The 25,075-nt window shown below is 40.2% G+C and overlaps 1 protein-coding gene across 1 annotated transcript in view; it reads left to right on the forward strand.

Moving 5' to 3' along the window:
- pappaa (pregnancy-associated plasma protein A, pappalysin 1a) overlaps positions 1 to 25,075 on the forward strand; it is an 85,128-nt gene that overhangs the window by 5,217 nt on the left and 54,836 nt on the right. The window contains exons 2-7 of the mRNA XM_056433278.1: positions 919 to 2,023; positions 8,970 to 9,115; positions 9,417 to 9,710; positions 10,097 to 10,289; positions 10,586 to 10,707; positions 17,392 to 17,893. Coding sequence (XP_056289253.1) covers positions 919 to 2,023; positions 8,970 to 9,115; positions 9,417 to 9,710; positions 10,097 to 10,289; positions 10,586 to 10,707; positions 17,392 to 17,893 — 2,362 coding nt within the window. The remainder of the gene's footprint in view (positions 1 to 918; positions 2,024 to 8,969; positions 9,116 to 9,416; positions 9,711 to 10,096; positions 10,290 to 10,585; positions 10,708 to 17,391; positions 17,894 to 25,075) is intronic.

Raw genomic sequence — 25,075 nt, forward strand, 5'->3', positions numbered from 1 at the left:
TGTATTCTTATGAAAAGAGTGACGTCCTGCTCTCGCCCCAGAATCACCTGCAAACACACAGACTTTGCTTTACCTTGTGAGGCACGTCAAGGTGCTTTGGAATCGTTGGACTGGTTCCTATGGATATGACTATATATATATATATATAATATATATATATACAAGACATGAACTTGTGGGCCTGCACACACAAACCACAATGAGCGCTAAACAAACAAACAGTTACCATTTAGAGATCCCCTAAGAAGTGAAAACACATTACTATGCTGAAGCTGACATACACGTCCAAGTGAAACAGGAAAAAGGTGTTTTGGTGCCTCTACAAAAACATGGCTTTAGCTGAAAACTAGCCTTTTCTGGCTACCCCACTGGCAAGGGACATTCACACGAACAACTTTAAATGCGCTCAGTGTTCATAAGATGCTTGTACAGAGAGATTTCCATGGGGTCTCCCTTAGTTAAACATGCACTTCAACCCAATTTCCAGGACTTAGAAATTATACTGTATATCATATACATCATATCTGTTCCGTAATCTCAACTATTTCAGTCCCTCTGGAAATAACACCAAATATTACAGAATGATCTGTGTTCAAAATGTATAGGCCCACATTGGAGTCTCATTGATATATATATATATATATATATATATATATATATATATATATATACCAATATATACTGAAATCAAATCCACATTAAGGATCTTATTCATGTGGCTTGTGAATATTGCAAAAATAATTATATTATTTAAATGAGTCTGAATGTGGGAGTTATGTGTCAGCTCCCTTACAGATGACTGATGAACAATGCTTTTTATTATAGATGATGATTTTTCTCTCATGTTCATGTCCACATTCACACTTGGAAATAAAGGCATGCACATAATAACAGACTTGTTCTCCATTCTCTCTCCAGGACTATACGACAAATGTTTCTACGCCTCCAGTGACAGAGGATGGCTGCTTGGCATCCAGGCGGTTAGTGAACACGGGAATCGTGACCCTCGCTTCTTCTTCTCCCTTAAAACTGACCGTGCCCACAAAGTGACCTCCATCCACTCCAACGCTCCCTATGTACCCAACCAATGGGCACATGTTGCGGTCACATATGATGGCGTGTACATGAAGCTCTTCTTCAATGGCGCCCAAGTGGGTGTCAGTCGGGAGCAATCGGGCGATGTCTTTAGCCATTTGACCAAAAAGTGCAAAGTGCTGATGATTGGGGGGAATGCACTGAATCATAATTACAGGGGGGCAGTGGAGAGGGTGGGCCTATGGAGGCAGGCCAGAGGGCAGAGGCAGATTGTCAGGCATATGCAAGGCCACGAGGACCCCCAAGATCTACCTCAGCTGGTCATACGTGAAACATTTGAGCACCCAGGACGGAAGTGGCTGACTGTAAAAGATGGTAGCTTTCCTCAGCCTGAGCAGGGGGGAGGTGGGCGGTTAGGGTTTATGGGTGGTGGTGGAGTTGTAAATTCAGAGGGATTATTGGACACAACGCTGGACCCTCCAACATGTGGTCAAACTGTCTGCGACAATGTTGAGGTCGTCACACACTACAACCACCTTTGGACCTTCCGTCGACCCAAGAAAGTACGATATCGTGTCATAAATGTTTGGGACGATGCTCGGATGAAGCCAACCGTATCCGACCACCAGATCAGCCTGCAGCACCAGCAGCTCAATGATGCCTTTATCCCCTACAACATCACCTGGGAGCTTAGCATCCACAACGTCACCAATTCCTCCCTTCGAAACCGCTTGATTCTGGCGAACTGTGATATCAGCAAAGTTGGAGATGATGTTTGTGACCCCGAATGCAACCATCCACTGACAGGGTTCGATGCAGGTGACTGCATGTCTGGCCATCGGAGCCGTTGCCCTGAGCACAAGCAGGGGAATGGTGTATGCGACCCTGAATGTAACTGGGAGAACTTCTTCTATGACCTCGGCGACTGCTGTAACCCCGATGTGACGGATGTGACCAAGACATGCTTCAACCGTTCCTCTCCACACAAGTAAGATCTGTTAACATTTAGCATGTAACCATGTTTGTAGTAATGGTAATCCTCTTTGGTAATTGTGTAATGAACACACTACTTGAATTCACCGAAAAGCTTTAACCACCCACAACATTCCTCACTTAAATTGATTATTCTTTTGGTTGACATGAGTCATTTTGTTAAAACAACTGCACACCATGGCCTCACATGTCTCGAGTAAATCAAAAAAACAAATCTTTCCATACATGTGTCCCTGGAAGGAGGTTTTAATGTCTGGTCCTACTATTTCCTGACCATTTGGGCTGAGGCTGAGTGTAACATAACTCCCCGTCTGTGTGGCCTGGGAAATCCTCCGGGAGCAGCTAGTCCAATCTAGCCTTGGCCTGGTTCAATCAGTGTTCGACACTTAAGCAGGGCGAAACAAACGCAACCCGTTACTTTTCTAGTAGCAAGTGCGCAAGTCAGACTATTAATTTTTCTATCACATTTTCAACAACTCTCCCCACCTTTTTCTACTCTGTCTGCTATACCCAATCATCTAATACTGCTGGGTTGATTGTAAAGAGTGATATTATAAACAAAGTGTAAGGGCAATTAGAGGTCAGAAAAGAGTCCAGCATGATGTTGGCTTGTAGCAATGGAAATCATTAAAAAAACATACCACTCTCTCCAGGAAACCGCTGATGTTTCACATGTTTCCTGGGGAGGCAGGTATCGGTCCCTAAACGTCGGTGCCTGAAAGAATTTTCCCGGAAAAATGGTGAAGAAAGTTTATTTCACTTGCACATGAATACCACCATAAAAGAATCTTATAGATGGACTGCACGTCAAGCCAGAGATTATGTGGTTTCATGCATTCACTTTGGGAGAATACAGAGGCCTTCATAAATGCATGCACATTTTTGTTTTTGTGGTAATGTTACTGTGGCTTGTAGATGAGTAAAAGCTGGCAGGAAGAATACATCTCCGGAATTTGCTGTAATAAGGTTTGTGCCAGATCTCCAATAGCAGGATTGTTTGTTTCCTACATTGAAACTTAATACAGTAGGAGACATTTTTGTGGACAATGCAGGAGGTCTTACTGGTTATGACAGAAAAAGAGAAAAAAATGACAGCAATTCAGTATTTCTTGCCACTGTCATATGGGGTCAAATGAAATGGAGAACATCTCGTGGGCCTAGTGTGTGGGATTGTTTGGTTCTTTCTGATAGCGTAAATCAAGTAAGCCAGTCTGTTTTCAATCACAGTTAAGCTGGAAGCATTGTCCGCTTGGCACTATCCTGTTATTTAAAATGACCTCAACATAGCTACAAAATGACGAATTTAGAACATCAGACGGTAGACACAGGTGGGTTTGCTGTTGCTTCCATAATTCCTATCGCATCCCTTGCAGCTTAGTCATCATTAGAAGCTAATTCATCAAGTGGCCGGCACACGACTTCATTTAGACATCAACCATTGGCAAAACGCTTGTAATGTTCAAACCTCCCTGATGACATCTGAAAGAGGGGTGTGTGAAAGAGAGGATACTAGAAGGAGAGAAAAAGGACAAGATAATTGTCAGTCTAAAAAATAGATATAATCTCCCCAAGTAGTTGCTTATTTTGCTTTGATTATGGTATGTCTGGAGATACTTGCAGAGAGCTGCCCTACAAACAGTTTGACATTCCTCCTTAATTATGGAATTCTGGATGAACAATGTACCGTGTATTTGGGGGAACAATGGTATTGAGGTACTGCATTTATTTTTGCAGCGTTTGCGCCTGTTAGCACTTACGTGTAGGGTTTTTCAAACACAGGACACCAGCAGCTCTGTGGTCCTGCAACAATCTCTCCTCTGAAAATACCATTGATAATAATCCTCCCCTCTCCCTCCCTTATTTGGCAGAGGGAACTATTTTGCATTGTTTTCACAGCCCTTAGTTTGGACACTTCTTATGGTTTATGTGGTAGTTGATGTTATCTGACAGCCTTTACATTTTTATGTCTGCAGCTATGGCCATCTGAAGTTGTGGCTGTAATTTATACACTGTGAATTGACATGATGTGTACAGAAAAGCAACAAACAAATAGCACTGAAAAAGTAGTTTGAGAAGCTTATATGTTTCCTTGACTGTCAATGAAAGATCAATGTAATATCCAAGCAACTTAACAGAAGATGAATCCCATCGTATCAGAAACATTTGCAATTTTTCTTTTTTGTTGTTGAAATACCTCCTAAACTAAAGCAAGATGGATACACACACTTTGCAAGGTGGCTATTATACCATTTCGGCTTCAATAGGTTTTTGGGAACTAAGGCTAATAGGTCATCTGTTTTCCCTTGAACTCTGTCTTTCTCCCCTTACTGAGTCAATACCTCTTACTGTGGCAGGTTAATGGATGGACCACCCTTTCTCTTTCCCTCACTCCCTCTCCCTGCTGTATTTTAGCTCAGAGTGGGGAGCTAATCTCCAGGGCCCTTGACTTGGGTGTTTTACAGTTGGTCGTCTTAACCTTAAGCCCCCGTCCCATAAAACATAATGGAGTGCTTAGGCGTAAATACCAGAGGTTTGCACTTCCCCTTTAAAGCCATAGCACACTTATAAAGCACCTGCTGCTGAGGTTTCACCTGTGCTTGCATGGGGGCTGATGGCCGTCTTCATGCGTAATAAGGTTATTGAGGGGAAAGTGGAGTAGGAAGGGGTCCCACTTTGGCTACTAGGAAGGCAGGGGCGTAGCATCTGGCTATGAGTCGATAGAGACTGTAGTTGGTCTTTTGACAATATAAGACACGGGGGAGTTTAGTCGATAGCGCCTTGGTGGGGAATTTGCGGTAATGAAGTAAAGAAAGGCACAGATGAAGAGGTACTCAATTTTTTCCAGGACTGATGGTGTTTACCTTGGTGCTCTATCAAGATATCTTATTTAAGATATTAACTGGGAACACTGGGCAGCATCAAACCATCCCATCGTCCATTCCATACTTCTCTAAATCCTTCTTTTTCAAACTGTTCTCACAGCAACGAGCAGTCACAGCATTTTTCCCAGTATCTGAGCGTTGACACAGTTCCTATGCGTGTCTTTTACTTGGAGGGGAAAAACATAATCAGCGGAGTAAGTTGGAAGGTTAAAGAGGAGAGTGCCAGTATAGTAATAAAGGCAGAGATGAATGATGGGTTTAGGGGTTGTGGTGCTGACCGACTCGATGACAGAGGCGCTGAGGGCCCCCTGCAATTTTAAAAGTGTTCTTGGCTGTGAGACCGTCAATGTCATGCCAGCTTACCCCTGCTTTCACACGATGCTGCCCCAGACACATGTATGCAAGGCCAATTTATGGGCTTCTATGAATTATATATGTGTGTAAATGTATGAGGTCATAATCCAACATTTAATATGTATCCAGATATAATAACATTAACACTTTGCACATCCCTGAATCTCCAACAGATGCCATCCAGTGATTCTTAAATTTAGCGTAACTTGATTTCATGCCCTCACCTTATCTGTCTCGGTCTCTCTCGGTCGCTTTCCGTCTCTCTCTGTCTCGCTCTGTCTCTCTCACTCTCTCTTTTTACCCCATGAAATGTCTAAAAAGTTGTGTGGTTAAATGCATGGAAAATCCTGTCTTTCCCAAGTTGCTCATCTTGGCTAAACAAATGTTTGATGGGAGGCAAGAGAGGGGAACAGGGACGAAGGAATGGTGAAACAGTTAAGGGGTGAGAGACAGAGAGATAGAGAGATCGGGGGCAGGGTAAAGGGTAATTGGCGAGGAGGGTTGAGTAAGATTTGAATAGACAGATCGAAAGTCGGAGGCTCAAACTGCTCTGACCATTTACGCCCTCACAATGAAATCATTGGGCTACAGCTTCCTAAAGTTGCAACCCAAGTCTTCACCAAATGTGTTGTTGTACACATGACCAATCATATATGCACATGCTCCTTTACTTATTCTAACACTCTCTGCTTTTGCTCTGAAAGTCTCCCCGTTTATCAATCCACCGAGGGGCTCTAGAATAATTGAACTCAGATTAGTAACTGTAGGTTCTGACCCTACAGTAGAACTACTGTTCTTCTTCATTGCTGACTCAATCATTTCACCATCAAACCCCTCTCACTCCCCCTCCACCACCACTCCCCTCCTCATGCATGTCCAAAATCTCTAGACAAATTTCAAAGGAAATAATGAAATTCCTGAAATTATAAAGGAAGAGGGACCTTATATTATCTGTTCTCTTTCCCTCTCTTTCCTGAGACCTGAACCCAGTGAGTGTCCCCGGTTGTGTTCGCATATAGGCTTGAAGAAAGCATGAACCCTTTTATTCAAAACGTTTGTTTTGAGAGAAGGCTGCATCTTCACCAAGCAGTAACTTGTGTTTTGAGGCGTAGAAATGAAGGATGTTATGAAACCTTTTGTGTAGCTGCGTGTGAAATATACAGGTTATCGACTTTTACTGCTTGATTTTCGAACAGTTTGACTATATGCAATAAAACAGCTTAGCTTTACACAAAAATGTTAATATTTTATCCTGGTTTTGACCTTTTAAATATGTAACTAATAACCAAAAAAGGAAAAAGAGCATATTGGCGCAGCTGGTCATATTTTATTGACCTTATACATTTTTGAAAGGCTGAGTAAAACATAGATTTTATATTGTAGTTCAACTCTGGTGACTTGACATCAAATAAAATGGTCTTATAATCCAATATATAAATATAAAAAAACATGATTTATACATTAAATGAATACTGACCAATACCGGTGGATATCGCGCTTATGTTATCACAGGGCCATTAATCATAAAGTGTGTTGAATGCCAGAGAGTCTTTCTAAATGCAGTTTCTCGTAAAACAGTTAAATGACGACATTTATTGAGATTTTACCTGCAGCTGCGTGCCAGCTTTACTGTTTTACAGTGATAACCTGGAACTGTACACCACCTTCTTTACAATAATTCAAAACATAGTTTAAATATTATTTTATTTCAAGTCAGTTATTGAGTGGGAGAGTAAATATAAATAGTACACTCTGGGATTTTGCCCTTCACAAAGGCACAATTCTTTGAAATGTTTGCTTTTGTCCTTATATTTACCTGAGTTCACTTAGGTGGGACAAATGTGATGTGCACTTTAAAAGAACAAAGCAGGATAGGTACGCATAATAATGTAGCACAAAATGTAATTATAAGTATATGTTTTAAGGGTTGGCAGTGTAACCTCAGTAGGTGTTGATTGTCTGAAATTATCAAACACTTATAGTGACAGTATCTTTTGTATTTATGATAAAAGGAATTGATCAAATTGAAATATGGAATGTTAATAACATTCCTTCCTAGATTAAAAAATAAAAAGGAGCAGTAGCAAATAATATATGACTCTTATCATTTGGCAAAGCATTTTACCTGATGGTGACAAAAAGTTTCATTCTAGTGTCATTCATATTCTTAATCTAATTTTTACAATAGTATTCACACAATATCAGAGCAGCATGAAGCAGCAGCATGAAGTGCATGTTATTTTACAAGTAATTACACATCTAACCAAAGGAGAGGAAGAGGACGACTTAGTGTATTCTTTTGCTGGGTGGAAACTCTGCTGTCTGGGGTCAGTGGCAGTAAAGGCATGTTGTTTTAGCCTCGATGTTATCACACTTATTGTTATGATCTAAGCACATATAAAATAAGAGTACAACATATACCGCTGGTAAGTGGGTCACACAAATTAGGTCAAAACATCCAAAGAGGATCTAATTTGTGCTAATAGGGACTATTCCATGTTTGGTTTCTTGTATTGATAGTGTTTTAAATTCCACAGCATGTTAAAGTGAACAAAAAGGAACAAAGCACCACTTCAGCATATGCAACGCATTACTGACTCCTCAGACAGAACTGAGCTCGTTGATGCTGTTTGCCAGGACCACTCGCCACGCTCCCATGTTTGATGTATTCATAAAGTTAATGACAGTTTTTGCTTGGCAAGATTTAATTGTGTTGAGTGATTGCACTTGCAGCCGTTAGTGCTGCCGTTAGTATCCCCACGGCTGAGAGAGATCAGAATATTTCTCAAATATCATAATGCACACGCCCCGGTAGGAGTCATTCATTGTTAATTTCACTCAGCAGTCCATTGTAATAAGAAGAAAAAAGGGTCTTATTTTACTGCAATGCAGCCTGTAAAACCATGACAAACTCATTATTTTTGGTTCCATTGATAAAGTGTATGTATACTCCCCTGCACCTGTTTTCTACCTGTGTGGGTTGCCATGACAGTATTGTATGTCAAAAAGAAAAAGACGCACACTCAAGGGGATCCTCAAAGACAGACTTAATAATTTGATGAAATTAATAATAATACAAATGAATTGCCTGGTTATTGCACGACTTGCTATCTTCCAACATCAAACATCCAACATCACCATGGACACTAAAACTTCAAGTCTGGAAAGCGCTCAATACACATTTGAGGTATTGTTTAAGTGTACTGTAAGACAGCAGATACTAGAATTAAATGTAATGAAGGGGGGAAAAAAGACGATATGAGTGATCAAAATTGATCCCAGTCTGAATCACAGTACTTTAGCTTTATCTGACACCAATCATAACTGCAGGTGCACAATCACCGTGCCAGGACTTCAATGCACCCTGTTTCTTAGGCTGAGCTAAAGAGAAGTTATATTAAAAGTATTTATCAATTTGGTCATATTGGTTAAACACCATCTGGTTTCAAACTCACAGGGTCAATTATGCTTTTTCAACTGATATTCTGTTTTATTCCAAGGTCCATTGCAATACAATGTAAAGAAGTATTTAAATTCAACAGGGACCTAATTCTGAGCTATGTCATCCTGAAAGATAACACTAGATAAGCTTTTTTTATTTTTATGTGTAAATCTTTTTCTTGGTAAAATCTGCATTCACTTCCTCATTGCAGAGCTTTAACCTAATGGGAAATGTGTTTTTTTCTCTTGCTTTTTCTCTTCTAGAGCCTATTTGGATGTTAAAGAGCTGAAGGAGATTCTACATTTGGATGGTTCAACTCACCTGAATGTTTTCTTTGCCAATTCTTCTGATGAAGATCTGGCGGGGGTTGCCACATGGCCATGGGACAAAGAGGCTCTCACACATTTGGGTAGAAGACAAACAACAACACATACATGCATGCACACTCACATGCACTGTCTTTAGCAGCCTAGTCTGTTGATTTTGAGTAATTACAGTTCAAGCCCCGAGCAGTTTAAGTTTTCTCAATCACAGCTATTACAGGGAAAAAGATGATAATGAAGCTGCGCAGTCCCATTAATAATGCATTGTCTGAATTTTATTCCAGTTCTACAATTACTTTACACTGCAGGCTTTTGTGTTGTGTGCAAAGTCTCTTGATTGTTTTCAGTTTTTACATCATGTGCATGTCTTCTTCCTCATTTTCTCAGGTGGCATTGTTCTGAACCCTTCCTTCTACGGCACATTCGGTCACACGGACACAATGGTCCATGAGATCGGTCACAGTCTTGGACTCTATCATGTGTTTCGAGGTATATCAGAGATCGAGTCGTGTAATGATGCGTGTTTGGAGACTGAGCCTTCGATGGAAACTGGAGATCTGTGTGCGGACACCAACCCCACTCCCAAATTTAAAGGCTGCCACGATCCCGAACCTGGCAACGAAACCTGTGGCAGTCGGCATTTCACGCACACGCCGTTTAACAACTACATGAGCTATGCAGGTGAGACGGAGCCTCCACATATGTTTTGCTACTTAGCGGGGCAAAACGCTACAGTTCTACCTCTCACATGAAACTGACACACAGAGATCCCCGTAGAGGAATTTGGTGAGTCTGTGTGCATACTGAGACGGATGTGGAATTTAGCAGGGACATTTCATGGGAAAAAACGAACAGGGGGCACATCCTTTCATGTCACTTGTGAAATTTTGTGTTGTTGTCATAGTTGAATGGAAAAAAGAGACTGCTAATTACAAACGGGTGGTAAATATTGTTTCCATGGGATCCAGACCAGTGGAATCATTTAATTCCTTCCTTTTCCGATCACTGATCAATCCAAAATCCACCCCTCACTCCTCGTGCTGACTACCTACCTTTTCTACTTTCAGATGATGCCTGTACAGACTCCTTCACACTGAACCAGGTTGCTAGGATGCACTGCTACCTGGACCTCATCTACCAGACATGGCAACCCTCTTCCAAACCTCCCCCAGTGCCAATGTCCCCTCAAGTGGTGGAGCAGCATCATAACTCCATCACCCTGGAATGGTTTCCACCGATTTCTGGACACTTTTATGACAGGTGAAATGAGCTACATACTTAACTTCATCAAACCTGTTGAATTATGATGGAGGATAATAATGTTAAAAAAGATGAATTACATTATTGGATATTGTTTAGGTTAATATAACAACCAGGTTAATTTAACATTAACATTTATTTGTAGACTAAAACACCTAAAAGTGAGCCAAATAGCACTTTGTTAAAACTTTGTTAAACTCATCATTTAGCACATCATTTAAAAAACATTTTGTCAAATTACTTGTATTTTGGTCTGTATCTAAGTTGGTTGCTGTGCCTGTCTGTTGGTTTCCTAGAGAAGTGGGATCAGTGTGTGATAAATGCACTGAGGGTAGAGTTCTACTGCAGTATGCCTCCAACTCCTCCTCCCCACGACCATGTGCCCCTTCGGGACACTGGTCCCCACGAGAGGCTGAAGGTACAGTATGATACTAAATACTATACTTGGCATCAGATACCGTCATCCACAAATTGGACAGGTGTGACCTTGTTGTTGAGTCAATTGTTTCTGACTGACTGTCAAGTTAAAAACATGCAAATGACTCACTGGATCAAGACACCAGGCCGTGGGACAACATGGAAGGCTCAAGGAGGTCACTTTCCAATGGATGAGGCTGTATGGTACCACAATGGTCCCAACAATGAGGGCTCAGGCTCGACACCAAGTTTCAAGTTTCATAAGAATGAGAATAAACTATACAATATCCATATATATAAAACAGTGTAATAGAATATACATATATATATAAACAAGGTTAAAGATCATGTTTTAGCTGTAATCCTAGTTTCTATCGTGCTGCGGAGGCCTGAATTTGTGACATTGTTTTCCTCGGACAAGACTTTATATCTACTTTTTCACACCAGAAGATATTTGCTTTAAATGAAGCACGCTAGTATCAGCTGGGTTATAGACATAGGCTGTATATGAGAAGTGGAAAAAGTCATTGTGACGTCACCCATTAGTTTGTAGCCTGCTGATTTAAAGCCTTCGACGATTTGGCCATTGCCATCTTAGCTTTTTCCAACCAGTGAACAAAAGTTGCCATATTTTAAATTGGTAGGAGTTATATAGAGACACCGTATGGCTCTGGGAACATAGTTTACTAAATGAACATCCTGCTGTTGTGAAGAAGACTTGAACATAGTGATTGAGACCATAACCTTATGTTTACCATGTTTTCTGAGGTAATAAATCCAGTGAGAAATAGGGTCATTTACTGATAGACTTAAATACAATGAGACTTATTTTTGCCACCAGAGGAGCCATTTCCTTCTGGCCAGTGAACCAAAATACCCTAAACACTGCTATGTAAGCTGGGCACTAGCTAGAATTAAGTAACTAGCTTATAACTACTACTACTTAGTATTCAGCTGAATCTCCTGAAAATCACCAAATATCCACTTATTACGAGAAGGTGAAATTGTTAAAAGTGTGATCATTGTTATTGGTAAAAAGAAATCTTACAGTTTTGAGATTCATCTTGAATACACTTCAATGGCCAGACTGTGCAGTTAGTGAGTGCATTGAGTCCACTGAGTACACACACAACAAGTGACAGTTAGTGCATCCATCTATAGTTGAGATGTGGAACATTTACTTGACAAAAAGGTCATGAAGCTAGACTATTATCCATCCAGTACTTGACCTTTAAAAAGCAAACATGGCTTTCACTGTTTTGGCCCACTCACTCCGGAGCCATCTTCCCCATCCTCCTAGTGTCACAACTACAGTTTGATAATAATAGAAACAAAATAAATACTATACATCATATTACACAAATAAATGATGTGATATGTGTAATCAAAATAAATATAATTATTAATATAGTAAACTGACCACAACACCATTTATTAAATTGACAAAATTATGCAAAACAATTGATTTCAGAGATACAATTCTATCTCAGATTGTATTTTGTATTGTTTGTGTTTGTCTGTGTGTGTGTGTGTGTGTGTGCGTGCTCTAGATTCTGAACCTTGCCTTCACGCTGACATATAGTGTATGTATCAGAGGCAAGTCTGGGCATGTCTAGCATGCTGTGTGTGTGTAAACTGTCCTCTATTTTCCCTCTTGGATGGGGTCCCTGTTTGTGGCAGCTCCCCATTCCCTGTTAACTTTGCTGCTTGCGCCAGTTTCTCACTGGATACCACAGTTGCCGTTGGCGCACATGTCTCCAGCAGTTAGCAACTTCCAATAAACACTCTGGCAAACTACTCTAAGAGACTGTAAGTATTGGCATAGCACATTGGAAGATAAGCGTGTCAACATGCACTTGTGTGACTGTGCATGTAGGCATTAATCAGCATTGATGCATACACATGGCACCTCAGCCCATTCTCATTCTCAGGGCATCAGATAGCAATGCTTTGACCCTTATGTCGGCATCTGATATCGATGCACAAGGCATCCTTTAGCGTCCCTAAGAGACGCACCGGGCCTTCACGTAACAACAATGTACACCCTTCTTCTCCATTAGACGCTCAGAGAAAATGCTCCGGGAGTGTGATGATATAGTTTAATGAATAAAAACACACACACAGGGGTGGGTGGGTCAAACATACACATGACTTTCAAACAGGACACTGGTGTTGGAGATTAGTGTTGGTTATTTTGAAGTTCTGTTAGTGATGTATTTTCTGTACTTATTTTTTACATCTTATTTAGTTGATTTTGTAGCCTTAACCTCCGGTTACTTACTTATTTTAAGCCCAACCATGATGTTTTTCCAAACCAAACTAAGAGGTTCAGTTGCCTATAAACCTAACTGTGTTTTTGTTTGAATTCACGAAAACCACATGTTTATTGCAGCCATGCGCTGGGCTACTCATTGAGTTAGAAAGTGATGCCAAGAGGTCTGACTTAGCGTCAGTATGTGACGAATTGGAATTAAAATGAGTTGTCCACCTGTTATCCAAGGACTTGCGGTGTCCTCACACTACCTGACTGGGAAATATTGGCACGTTTACGTCAAAGAGAGCCAGAGAACCTCTCATATGTCTTTACTATTCTTTGGCTGGACAAAAAAACAATGAAAAAAGGCAAACACACATGGATATGGATTCAAGGAGGGGGTAAGAGAGGTTGGGTGGGGGTGGATAGTTGGGAGAATTGCATGCGGTTAGTGACATTCACAAGGGAGGATCCTGAGTTAATTGAAAACAGCAGTGTGCATGAATGGAAGTGAAAGGTCCAGGATGTGTATTTTCGCCAACATGTGTGTGGGAATGTGTGTGTAGCTCTATGTGTATAAGCATTCCTAATATTTTGTATGTGCACACAGTGGTACGAAATGATACTCTTCATAAGCTTTTGGAGTATATTTATATTTGAAGTATTCCAAATCTTTGCGTATGTGTATATATGAATGAATTTACTCAATAAGTCTTAACAGCAAGCATGTGTCTCTATACTTTAAGGTCAAAGATATTATTAGATGCCTCTTTAAAAGAAATACAGTGTCGTGCCTTGCTGGTCTATATGATGCCAGGGTTTGTCTGCCTGACAATTAGTAGGAACAGAGAGCCACGCTCCAGGTCCACGCTCCAAATAATAACTAACCAATATGAATACAAGTATAAATATACTTACGTTCTATCCTTTGACTTATTCTCTGTCTGCCTATCATCAGTATAAACATAATAATAATTAAAAAAATGAACCTCTGAGATCCTGAATACAACATAATGTGACATTGATTCTCAAGCTGTATAGTGTCTTCCTTTGGAGTGAGAACGTGTGTGACAGAGAGTCATCAATAATGAGAGCCGGAGCCAGACACTTCTTAGACAGCATAAAGCGAGCATGCCCGGACATATCCCTGTCTGTTTATCCATCCGGCTCTCCGGACTTTTTGTGGATCAGTATGATGCTCTAGTGCAAAAGGATTATGGTCAGCATCTATCATGGAGCTATCTTTCACCATCGAGTCATTTTTCCTTAAAATGTCTCAGAACATTGATCATCCTTGTTTTAGAACTGTACAGACATTTTTTATAACCTGTTCGTGAAAAGGATTAAGCCAGTGCAGATGCTGGTCAGGGGATTCCCAGTTCTCTCATGTTACCCAGTTATCATATGTCGTAATACACATGTAATTGTTCATTTGGAGTTGAATATATATACTCATACTTTATATGTATATAAATATATATATACGAATATATACACTTACTTTATTTTCCTGGACACTTTAACCTGCTGGAAATTCACTTTGGTCACTGCCTTGTGTATATATTTAGTTTCCTCTGTATATTTAGTATTTGAGTTTTAGTATTTAGTATTATTATTGTTATTGTGTTTTATTATTTTATTAATGCTCTAATGTGCACCCGCTGTTGTGATACTGAAATTTCTCTACAGTGGGACTAATAAAGGAATATCTAATCTAATCTAATAACAAATTTGCCCCCAAAATGTGCCCAGCATCAGAGTACATCACTGTCAATCCAGGTCGTAGTAGATGTTAAAGGTACAATATGTGGTCACATTGCCAGCTGCTGTTTGTTAACACAGCATTAAAATAATAACTCTCCTCGCAGGGATAGTGAAGTGAGCCAGAGAGTGAATGAAGAGAGAGTATTGAATACAATGTTATGGCAAACACATACACACAGAAGCACATATAAACACACACACACACACACACACACACACACACACACACACACACACACACACACACACACACACACACACACACACACACACACACACACACACACACACACACACACAGCTTCCACCATATCCCAAGACACCAGGAATAGTGCTGGGTAGTGCACTAATTTGACCACGGTCGAAATTGCAAGTCTCTATGACAATAATACTTTTTAAACACAACTAGTACCATCTGTTCTGAGGTCATTATCAGAATATAAAACTATTTCAGTAACACATCTTGATTTGTTATTGAATCCGTTTTTTTTCCATCTCTATTAACCCTTGTGTTGCCTTCGGGTCATTTTGACCCGAATCAATATTACACCCTCCCCCCACCTTAGGATTAATTTGACCCCATTCAATGTTTAATGTCGGTGTTCTTTCGGTAGTCAACAAACAAACATAAAGTGCCTCACACTTAAACTTGGAAAACAATATTAATTCTAATAATTTTGTGGAGGTTTTAATTGCTGGCGTCAAATTGAACCCAAAGGGTAAAATATGTTAGTAAATATAAAGGTAACAGGAGGGTGAAACATTGAATCGGGTCAAAATGACCCAAAGGCGGGGGGAGGGTGTAATATTGATTCGGGTCAAAATGACCCGAAGGCAACACAAGGGTTAAGGGGACATGGAGGCACTACGTCCACCTGATTTCCCACAATTCCATTGTTCTCAATGTGCACTCTAAAAGCAGCAGTTCCTTTCCATTAAGGATACTAATACTTATCCCCTGGATGTAATGCTGTCCATTTCAGTCACATGTGTTCAGCCTTTACCTATGTTCATGATACTGAAGATCTTTGAGAGCTAATGCTTTACATTGAGCCTAGCGCCAAATAAAACACAGTTTTTATAGAATGGATGTTTTTGTCATCAGCCTATTGCCCAGATGGGTTTGGTTAATCAACAGCAAACTAATGGCTCATATTCAAAGCTTAGGTCTGGATGGTGCTCACCTTGGAGCCCCCATACCTTGCACTTGGGGAATTATAGGTCAAACACTTCAGAACTTGGCTGTTAATATTTCTTGGGCAGCCGTGTGCGTCTGTGAATCTGAAATGAAATATAGCATTTATCTTGTCATTGTGAATGTTGATTACCTGACAAAGGTAGCTGCTGTATTTAGAATAAAGCAGAACATGTAATCGACATTATTGTGGTTTTGATGTGGAATTTTAAACCCTTTGCGTGCACAGATTGTTTTGACAATTAAAGATATATCTTTGCATCTTTGAAATACAGTTTACATTGCCTCAGGTTACACAGTGGATGACACTTCTATTCTGTCTCCTCTTAAATCTCCAACCACATTAACAACAGCGCCAGAGCAGGAGGCAGGCCCATCATAACAGCTGACATTACAAAATATTTTCAGTGGCTACAGCTCCTTTCCTTGCAAACTCAATGAAAATGTACACAGAAAGCCAGGCCGAGCAAAGCCAAGCTCTTGGAGTATCTTAGTTCATTCTCCCCCCTTTTTCTCCCTCCCTCTCTTTCTCTCTGACCCTCTTTCTCCTTTTCTTTAATTCACCTCCACTCTGGCCACACACACACTTACAGTAAAATAATAAATGTGCTGAGATAATGTGGCTTGGAAACCATATTCAGTCCTCACTTGATTAAACACTGGAATTTTGCACGGTGCCCAGAAATGAGGTTAGCAAATGGCTTCGTTGGTTGCCAGCTTGGAAATGCACAAAAGGAAATCGAGGGAGAACATAGTGTCTGCTGCTTGCTGGCTTCGAAAAGTGCTTGATGAATGTTAGTGTACGTCACTTGGGATAATGCGAGTTAGCTGTGTGTGGACTCCAAATATGGCTGGAGTGTGACTGTTAGAGGTTGTAATGACTGCTGAAGTGAGAACCCTGCACAGGCCCCTCTCAGAAGGTACACACCTCAGCTCTGCCTTTCCTCTGCAGATGGACTCACAATGAACTCTCAGTTTCACCTCTACCTTGATGTTGCAACAAGTGTAGATACACTAAAAAGATCACGGATGCACATTCTCGATCTTTCAGCATTCCTAAAAATGATATTGGTGAATTAATTTGGATATAATTGACTATTTTACCTGTCCTATGATTAGTTTTTTGTGCATCCTTTAAGGAATTCACGGACCTGTAGCATATCACGTTAGTATCAATCACTATATGATAATTTAACAATTATTACCAGCTGTGACAGCGTGTGGCTGTTTATCTTTTTCACCGACTGTAGTGGGAACTACCGCAGAAGCAGTTTTGATTACTTTACCAGGTGTTTGTATTTCTATGAGTGGACTGACTTTATTTGGCCCAATTTAGCATCACCGCTAGATTGATCCCCTCCCAAGATGGTCTCGAGTTCATCATGTGAATATAAAAATGAATCTATGTCTTTTGCTCACTGTGCCTGATTTATATTTAATGTAAATGTGTTGTGTCTATCTCGTACCCACAGGTCCTCCAGATGTGGAGCAGGCTTGTGAGCCAAGTGTGCGCACTTGGAGCCCAAATGCAGGAATTGAGCACGGTGTTGTCGGCCTGTCGGAGTGCCCTCTCCAGGGTTGCATGCTTCAGCTAGAGTTCCCTTACCCGCTGGTTCCAGACTCCCTGACTGTGTGGGTCACCTTCTTCAGCCCCGAGGAAACGGCACTGCCAGCCATCCATAACATCTTGGTCCTGACCGTCAGTGGGAACAACATTTCATTGGGCCCCAGTAATGTCTTCTGTGACACACCACTGACTCTGAAGCTAGAGATTGAAGAAAAAGTGTATGGTGTACAGTTTTTCACCATGGAACAACACCTCGAGATCGATGCCACCCTCTTGGCATCCAAGCCAGACTGCATGCTTTGTAGGCATTGCCAACCACTACGCTACCGGCTGTTGCGCCAACCGCCCTTCACCCATGCACAACACGGTCTGATGTTGAATGAACCTACCCGCCGATACACAGACAGGTGAGTGACCTGGTAGGTGAATACTTTTTGTACGAGCAAAGAAATATATTCATGTCTTACTGAGTTGAGGAAAAAACAAACAGCATATCAAGATTTTTTTTTTTGTGAAGGATTGAGAAGCCAACCTATGTGGAACATGGACACACTTTTTTATTAAACAATTGGTTTTACGCAGTCTTCTTTTTATTTTTTATATTGGAATTGCTGAACACAGTTTAGTTTGCTGCTTGAAACTAATGTATTTGGTTGTTTTGTTCTACTTTTTTTGGACATGCCATTCAGAAGCTGTTTATTTATCTGTGGAAACTATCCACACAAAATATGTTCTGGTAATACCAGATATCCTTTTCAATACCCCCAGTAAAACAAGCAGGCCACCACTGCTTCTGCAGTTTCTAATCTACTGCCAAACATTTGTTTCCTAAGTCACAGGTCAACCATTGCCCACATTTGTTTTTTCTCATGTTCCATGAAGCAAGGGCAAACAGATGGCTTGTTAAAGGTATTATCTGCACACTATGGTGAGAGTTAAATGCTTTGCTTTCATGGAATGTGCTGAGTCGATAAAGATTGTGCTTTACATGGCACTGCTGCGTGTTGTGCCATCTCACTATCGTTTTGTCAGCGTGGTTCACATGAGAAGGAAGGTGCTTGATAAGAGCCAAAAGGTGAGTATTATGTAAGATGGAGTGATGATACTTAAGTTCCATAAAGTGTCCACACACAACGTCCCGGTGGCCACACTTTGTCTGAAGGCTGCCTGCAGTCGGGATAGTTTCCCTGCTGTGGTGTATTTCACTAGCTGTGGTTGCATTCCAGTGGTAGTACTGGTCAGTGACCTTGGCTGACTTTTCTTTCCGTGGTGTGGGCACATGAGATCTTATCTCTGTTAAATGGTCAGATAGGTTTAATAGCAAGTATGTGTGTTCCAGTCATAAAAGTCTTTAACTGACTCAATTGAAGACTAAGTGTAGCAAAAATGAAGTCACTCTCCCTCGTTGTGTGTTGTAATCTGAGCTATTCTTGCTTTGTGAACAAAGCAATATACTATATATATGTGTGTGTGTATATATGCATATATACTGTATATATATATGTGTGTGTATACTGTATATGTATATGTGTATATATTAATGTATTTATGTATGTGTTTGTATATGTATATATATATATGTGTGTATATATAGTATATATGTATATAGTGCATATATATATATGTATGTGGATATATACAGTATATATATATTACATTACATTACATGTCATTTAGCTGACGCTTTTATCCAAAGCGACTTACAATCCTGTTACATACACTGTAGACGCAGCTACAGGGAGCAACTCAGGGTTAAGTGTCTTGCTCAAGGACACAACGACTAGGGCGGGGATTGAACCTCCAACCCCCTGATTGAAAGACGGACGTGCTACCCACTGACCCATAGTCGCCCTATATCGGCATATATATATATATATACAGTATATATATACATACAGTATATATATGTATATCTACATATATATATATATGTATATATATGTATGTATGTGTATACTGTATATGAATATATATATGCATATATATATGTGTATATATATATATGTGTATATATAGTATAGTATGAAGTATAGTAGAGAATGAAGTCACTCTCCCTCCTTGTGTGTTATAATCAAAGCGTTTCCTTTCTCTGTTGATATGCCACTCTTTTACCACCGTTATGAGCCTCCACTCGCCGCCGCTGTTGGGGAGGATCTCATATCTTGCGCCTTTTAGATAGTTTACCTATAACCATATTGGAACAAAACATAAAAACGTTGAAAAAATATTGAAAAGATAAAAACAATTGCGAGAAACATGCTATAGGAATAATTTTCGTATTGTTTTAAATTACTCTTGGTTTTTATTATCTAATTTATGATATTGATACAGGAGAAGCAGTTTGTGTGTGAGCATTAACGTGGCATTCTTCATCCCCCTAAAATAATACAAGAAAGATACCGCCAGCAGGAGCATCACAAGTCAAACATTGTCAGCAATAATATATCCTGTGATCTTTAAAATAATGCTCTATCATCCTCACTATCTGACAACACCCATAGCCTTTGACTCGGTGGAGTAAAAAGCAAAGATCATTCAGATGTTTTGGCATGCCACAAATCCAATGTGAAGCGCTCTGTTTGACTGCCTCGGTCCAGCTGCTGAAATACTTTTGTTGACCACACAGCAAGCTCCTCCGTCTCGCAACATGTTTTTACGGAATCGGATAGAGCGATGGAGGTCTTGTTTTAGGTGACTGATTGACCTGTCACTGGCCTTCATCTGAGCTGGGGCAAACAGTGTAAGAAGACAACTGACGATCTTGGCTCCAACCGTGGGTGGTGGTTAGTTTGGAATGGCTGAGGGCTTGGAGGTCAGGGTGACAGAGTAAATTATGGTGGGGAATAAGAAGGGTCAAAAGAAGAGGAGATGCTGGACAAGTATATATCGTAAACTACTCTGCTGCTGTTTGATAAGTTAGACTACCACATGTCACCTCTTAAATATACACTTTCTGGCAAATCGTAATAATTAGTGCCGCGCTCTGGCAGTAATCATTGTGAATATCATCTGTGTGCATCAAAAAGGCAGCACTGACTGTTTCAAGCTACAACACTATAAAGAAAATGTGTGGCCATTCCCAACCGCTACAAACTATTTTGCCAACGAACATGGGAATACGACATATCAAAGAAAAGTCATTATTTATTAGATAGATAGATAGATAGATATATACTTTATTAATCCCCAAGGGGAAATTTGTCGTGACAGTAGCAGCAACACACAAGAATAAAAAACAAAACACAAAATATAAGAAACAGGGATGAAAGATATAGAAGTATACAAGTAAGATAAAAGTAAAATACAAAACAAAATATATATGTAAATATACAACACACATGCATACACAACACACAACAACACTGACAAATCAAATACAAAAATATTAAATATAGACAGAGTGCAAAAAGCAAAGTGTGTGTATGAGTGCAGAGCAAATGAAATGAAATGTGTGTGTATGTGTGTAGTGCAAACAAATGAGATGTGTGAAGTGCAGATCAACATAGTGTAAGTATTCAGTTATTGCACTATGATCTGGCAAGAGGTGATCTGTTATAGAGCCTCATAGCCGTCGGCAGGAATGTTCTCCTGTATCTGTCCTTGTGGCAGCGGAGCGTGAGGAGATGAGAGAGGCATACTGCAATCTAAAGTGTAGAGCAAACTTCACATAGTGTTTGGGAAATAGTTATTACTTGTAAAAAAAAAAAATCTTTCGTGGGACAATTTGGGTTCATTGTTAATGACAATGATAACACCAATATATTTCATATTCAACCCTCCTGTTACCTTAGGGTCAATTTGACCCCATTCAATGTTTAACCCTCCTGTTACCTTTAGGGTCAATTTGACCACATTCAATGTTTAATGTCGGTATTCTTTCGGGTCAATTTGACCCCAGGCTGTTTTTCACTGTGTCAAACATATAAGAAATATCAACTTTTTTATATATTTAAAGGGCTATTTAGGTAGTCAACAAACAAACACAAAGTACCTCACACTTAAACTTGGAAAACAATATTAATTCGAATAATTTTCTGGAGGTTTTAATTGCTGGGGTCAAATTGACCCCAAGGGTAAAATACGTCAGTAAATATAAAGGTAACAGGAGGGTTACACATTGAATGGGGTCAAATTGACCCGAAGGTAACAGGAGGGTTAAGCTGTAATCATTTTTGATTTGATGTTACTCGACTGCCTTTTTGTGTAAAAATAATCAATATTTTAAGTTACATTACATTACATTACATGTCATTTAGCACAGCGGTCCCCAACCTTTTTTGAGCCACGGACCGGTTCCGTGTCAGAAATTATTTTCACGGACAGGCGATATAAATGACGTAATAAATATGACGTCATACAATTATACGAAGGGCATAAAGTGCCAAAACTACAACTCATCATTACGCCGAATTAGTGTGAGCCGTGCGCTTGTTTACCTGCAACGAGCCGCTAATGGAGACGGCGACACAGACGTGTGTTTGGTCCGCTGCTCCTAACCGAGTTCTGGTCGCTGTCATTAGAACACCGGCAGAGTTGTTGTGTGAAATGTCCCTTAAGGCCACCGTCATTTGCATCTCGAACACATTTTCTTCTAGCTCGGACGGGCTCGATTCACCGGGTGGGTTTGTTTACAAATGGGTTGCAGGTCTATTCTTTTGCAGTCGGGTCTTTTGTGGTTGGAGTACCGCTCAAACTCTTTTAAAAGCCTCTTCCACCCGGTCAACGTCTGAAACATGTAGAATATTCCGCTGTTCACTCGCCCACACAGCAGCGACTTTATCGGCCAACTTGAAAACAGTTGTCATTTCCCTGAAGTGACAGAATTCATTGAGCAGGTTGAATATGTTTTAAGATTCTTTGTCACTGAAATGTGCCGCCAGCAGAGGGTTCAGCGCGTGAGACTCGCCTGCAGCGATAAACCCGAACTTTAAGACTCCTGAACGCGGCTCAGACGTACACACGGGTGTATCCGGTCCTTTTTCAAAATAATATATTTTTCCGACTCATTTCCGCGGCCCGGTTCCAACCAAGCCGTGGACCGGTACCGGGCCGCGGCCCGGGGGTTGGGGACCCCTGATTTAGCAGACACTTTTATCCAAAGCGATTTACAATAAGTGCGTTCAACCTAGAGTACAAACTAAGAACAATAAGAATACAGAAAGTAACATTTCCTCAACATAGTCAAACTACAAAAGTACCATAATAAGAGCCATTTAAGTGCCACTGACGTGCTAATCTGTGTTTTAATCCAGATATAGTCGGACAAGATGTGTTTTTAGTTTCTGGGGGAAGATGTAGAGACTTTCTTCTGTCCTGATGTCAGGTAAACTATGAATGTTTTGGCAACGCTTTAAAAAAATTCCCTGTCAATTTTGAATCCCTCTCATCATTTATACGAATACTAATTTTCATAACCTGCCGACCCACCCTTCTGTTTGCATTAGAAATGAGCCTTGCAAAATCATCCAAATATGAACCATATTCGCGAGTTGCAGACAGAGTGAACAGTGCAGTCCTCGTGGGTAGTCATGGGGTGTCTGGTACCCTTATCAGAATTTCTCCAGACCTCTGTATCCCAGGAAAGGAAACATACAAATCATAGAAGAATTGGATAATATCATAAGTGGGTTTGCGGTTGTGTTTGTGGTGATGTTCAAGAAGAAGGTTGAATTTCTCTGGCAGAGGCCAGAGGCCTGCACTGTTTGTTGATTTCTCTGTATTTTTCATGTTAAGATAACAAGTATAATGGCCTATATGTAAGGTAGGCAATTAGCAGACCTATTAGCAGTATGTTGCAATATGATCAGAAAACTTCACCAACCCAGTATTTCTCTCTTTTAAAGCACTTATTGTAGGTCTTGCCTTGTAGCATTAGTTTAATAGACATACCATAGTTGTAAAATAAATAGCAGTAAACCACCATCATATTCATTAAATGTGTTGTAACGCTGTTCATCTGTACACATGACATCTATTCTTCTGTCCATCCTGGAGAGGGATCCTCCTCTGTTGCTCTCCTGAAGGTGTCTTCCCTTTTTTCCCTGTGAAAGGATTTTTTCTATTTCTTGGGAGTTTCTCCTGATCCGATGGGAGGTCCTGGGACAGGGATGTCATATGTGTACGGACTCTAAAGCCCTTTGAGGCAAATTTGTAATTTGTGATATTGGGCTATACAAAAGAGACTGAATTTAAATGCATGTTCGCTGCCAGAAGGAGCAAAGCCCTATTTGTTGTTCTTGCAGGCTCAATCTAAGATATTTTCTCAACTTCCTTAAATGTATCTGCTTTTCTCATCTGAGATCTCTCAGCCAAGAACAACAAGCAGCTACAGAACGGAAACACATCAATATGCACACTCACACAGTCTAGTGCACACACTAGTGCAGGAACACACACAGATGAGCACAGACACACACCAATTCTCAATACATTAATGCATGTTCCATGTGTAATTACCTGGTGCTATCAAAACACTTCAAAAGGCATGTTGCAGTGCCTTGTGCCTGACTTTAAGCATCAGCCAAGATAAAACCTATATTCCTAGAGGTTTATATATATATATATACATATATATGTATATATATGTGTGTATATATACATATACATATATATTTATATGTATATACATGTATATGTGTATTTATACAGTATGTGTGTATATGTATATACATGTGTATATATATGCGTATATATATGTATGTAAATATATGTATATATATTTGTGTATGTATATATATATGTATGTACATGTGCATATATATATATATGTATATGTTTATATATATACAGTATATATATATATATATATATATATTTATGCGCGCCCCCTCCTCTGCTTCATTCTTCTTCCCTGCTGCTAACTTCAGCGTCTAACACAGCGTGGCTATTAGCAGTGAGGTCAGGTGGAATCAAGCATGCACGTAATTGGGAACATGTTGAGAGCTACATTTAAAGAGTTGTTATCACGCCAAGAGGAGTTGCACTTGTGACCCTTTAGCATTATGACAAGCAGGTAATATAATACGTTGCTTGCCAGAATACTTAGTCCGGCACAGGAAGTCAAAACACGACGTGGAGTAAAGCATGGACATGTCCTTGGATCTGTGTACATCTGAAATAATCTCCACAATCTGTTTAGAAACACTTGGTGCCATGATGCGAACTCTGACAAATTGTCAAAACTGTTTCCCATGTGAAGCACAAAGGCCTACAAGGGCAAAGTAGGTCTTTTAGCCTTTACAGCACACCCAAACATTGTATCTGGGACCACAGAGGAAGGCCACAGTGCCCTCATGTCAGACAAAGCAGGTGAGTCCAGAATCATCACATGCAGGCACTTTGATGGTTTCATTGGTGGAGGGAGCTGCCTTTGTGCCCCAAGCAGCTCATAATTAATGACACAGTATAATCTAATGTCTTGTAGTCTGGGGAAATAATTGAGAATGGTTTAGCTCGAGAAAATGGGTCTGGTTCGAAATGTGTTAGCAGTTGGCCACTATTGACTGGATTGCAGTTCTCAGGCCATGTAGACTTGCAAAAGAAAATCAACTTTGACCGCAAACCACAGCTTGTGCTCTGAGAGGCTGTGG

Source organism: Pseudoliparis swirei, chromosome 15, assembly GCF_029220125.1.
Source record: "Pseudoliparis swirei isolate HS2019 ecotype Mariana Trench chromosome 15, NWPU_hadal_v1, whole genome shotgun sequence".
NCBI classification, from domain to species: Eukaryota; Metazoa; Chordata; class Actinopteri; order Perciformes; family Liparidae; genus Pseudoliparis; species Pseudoliparis swirei.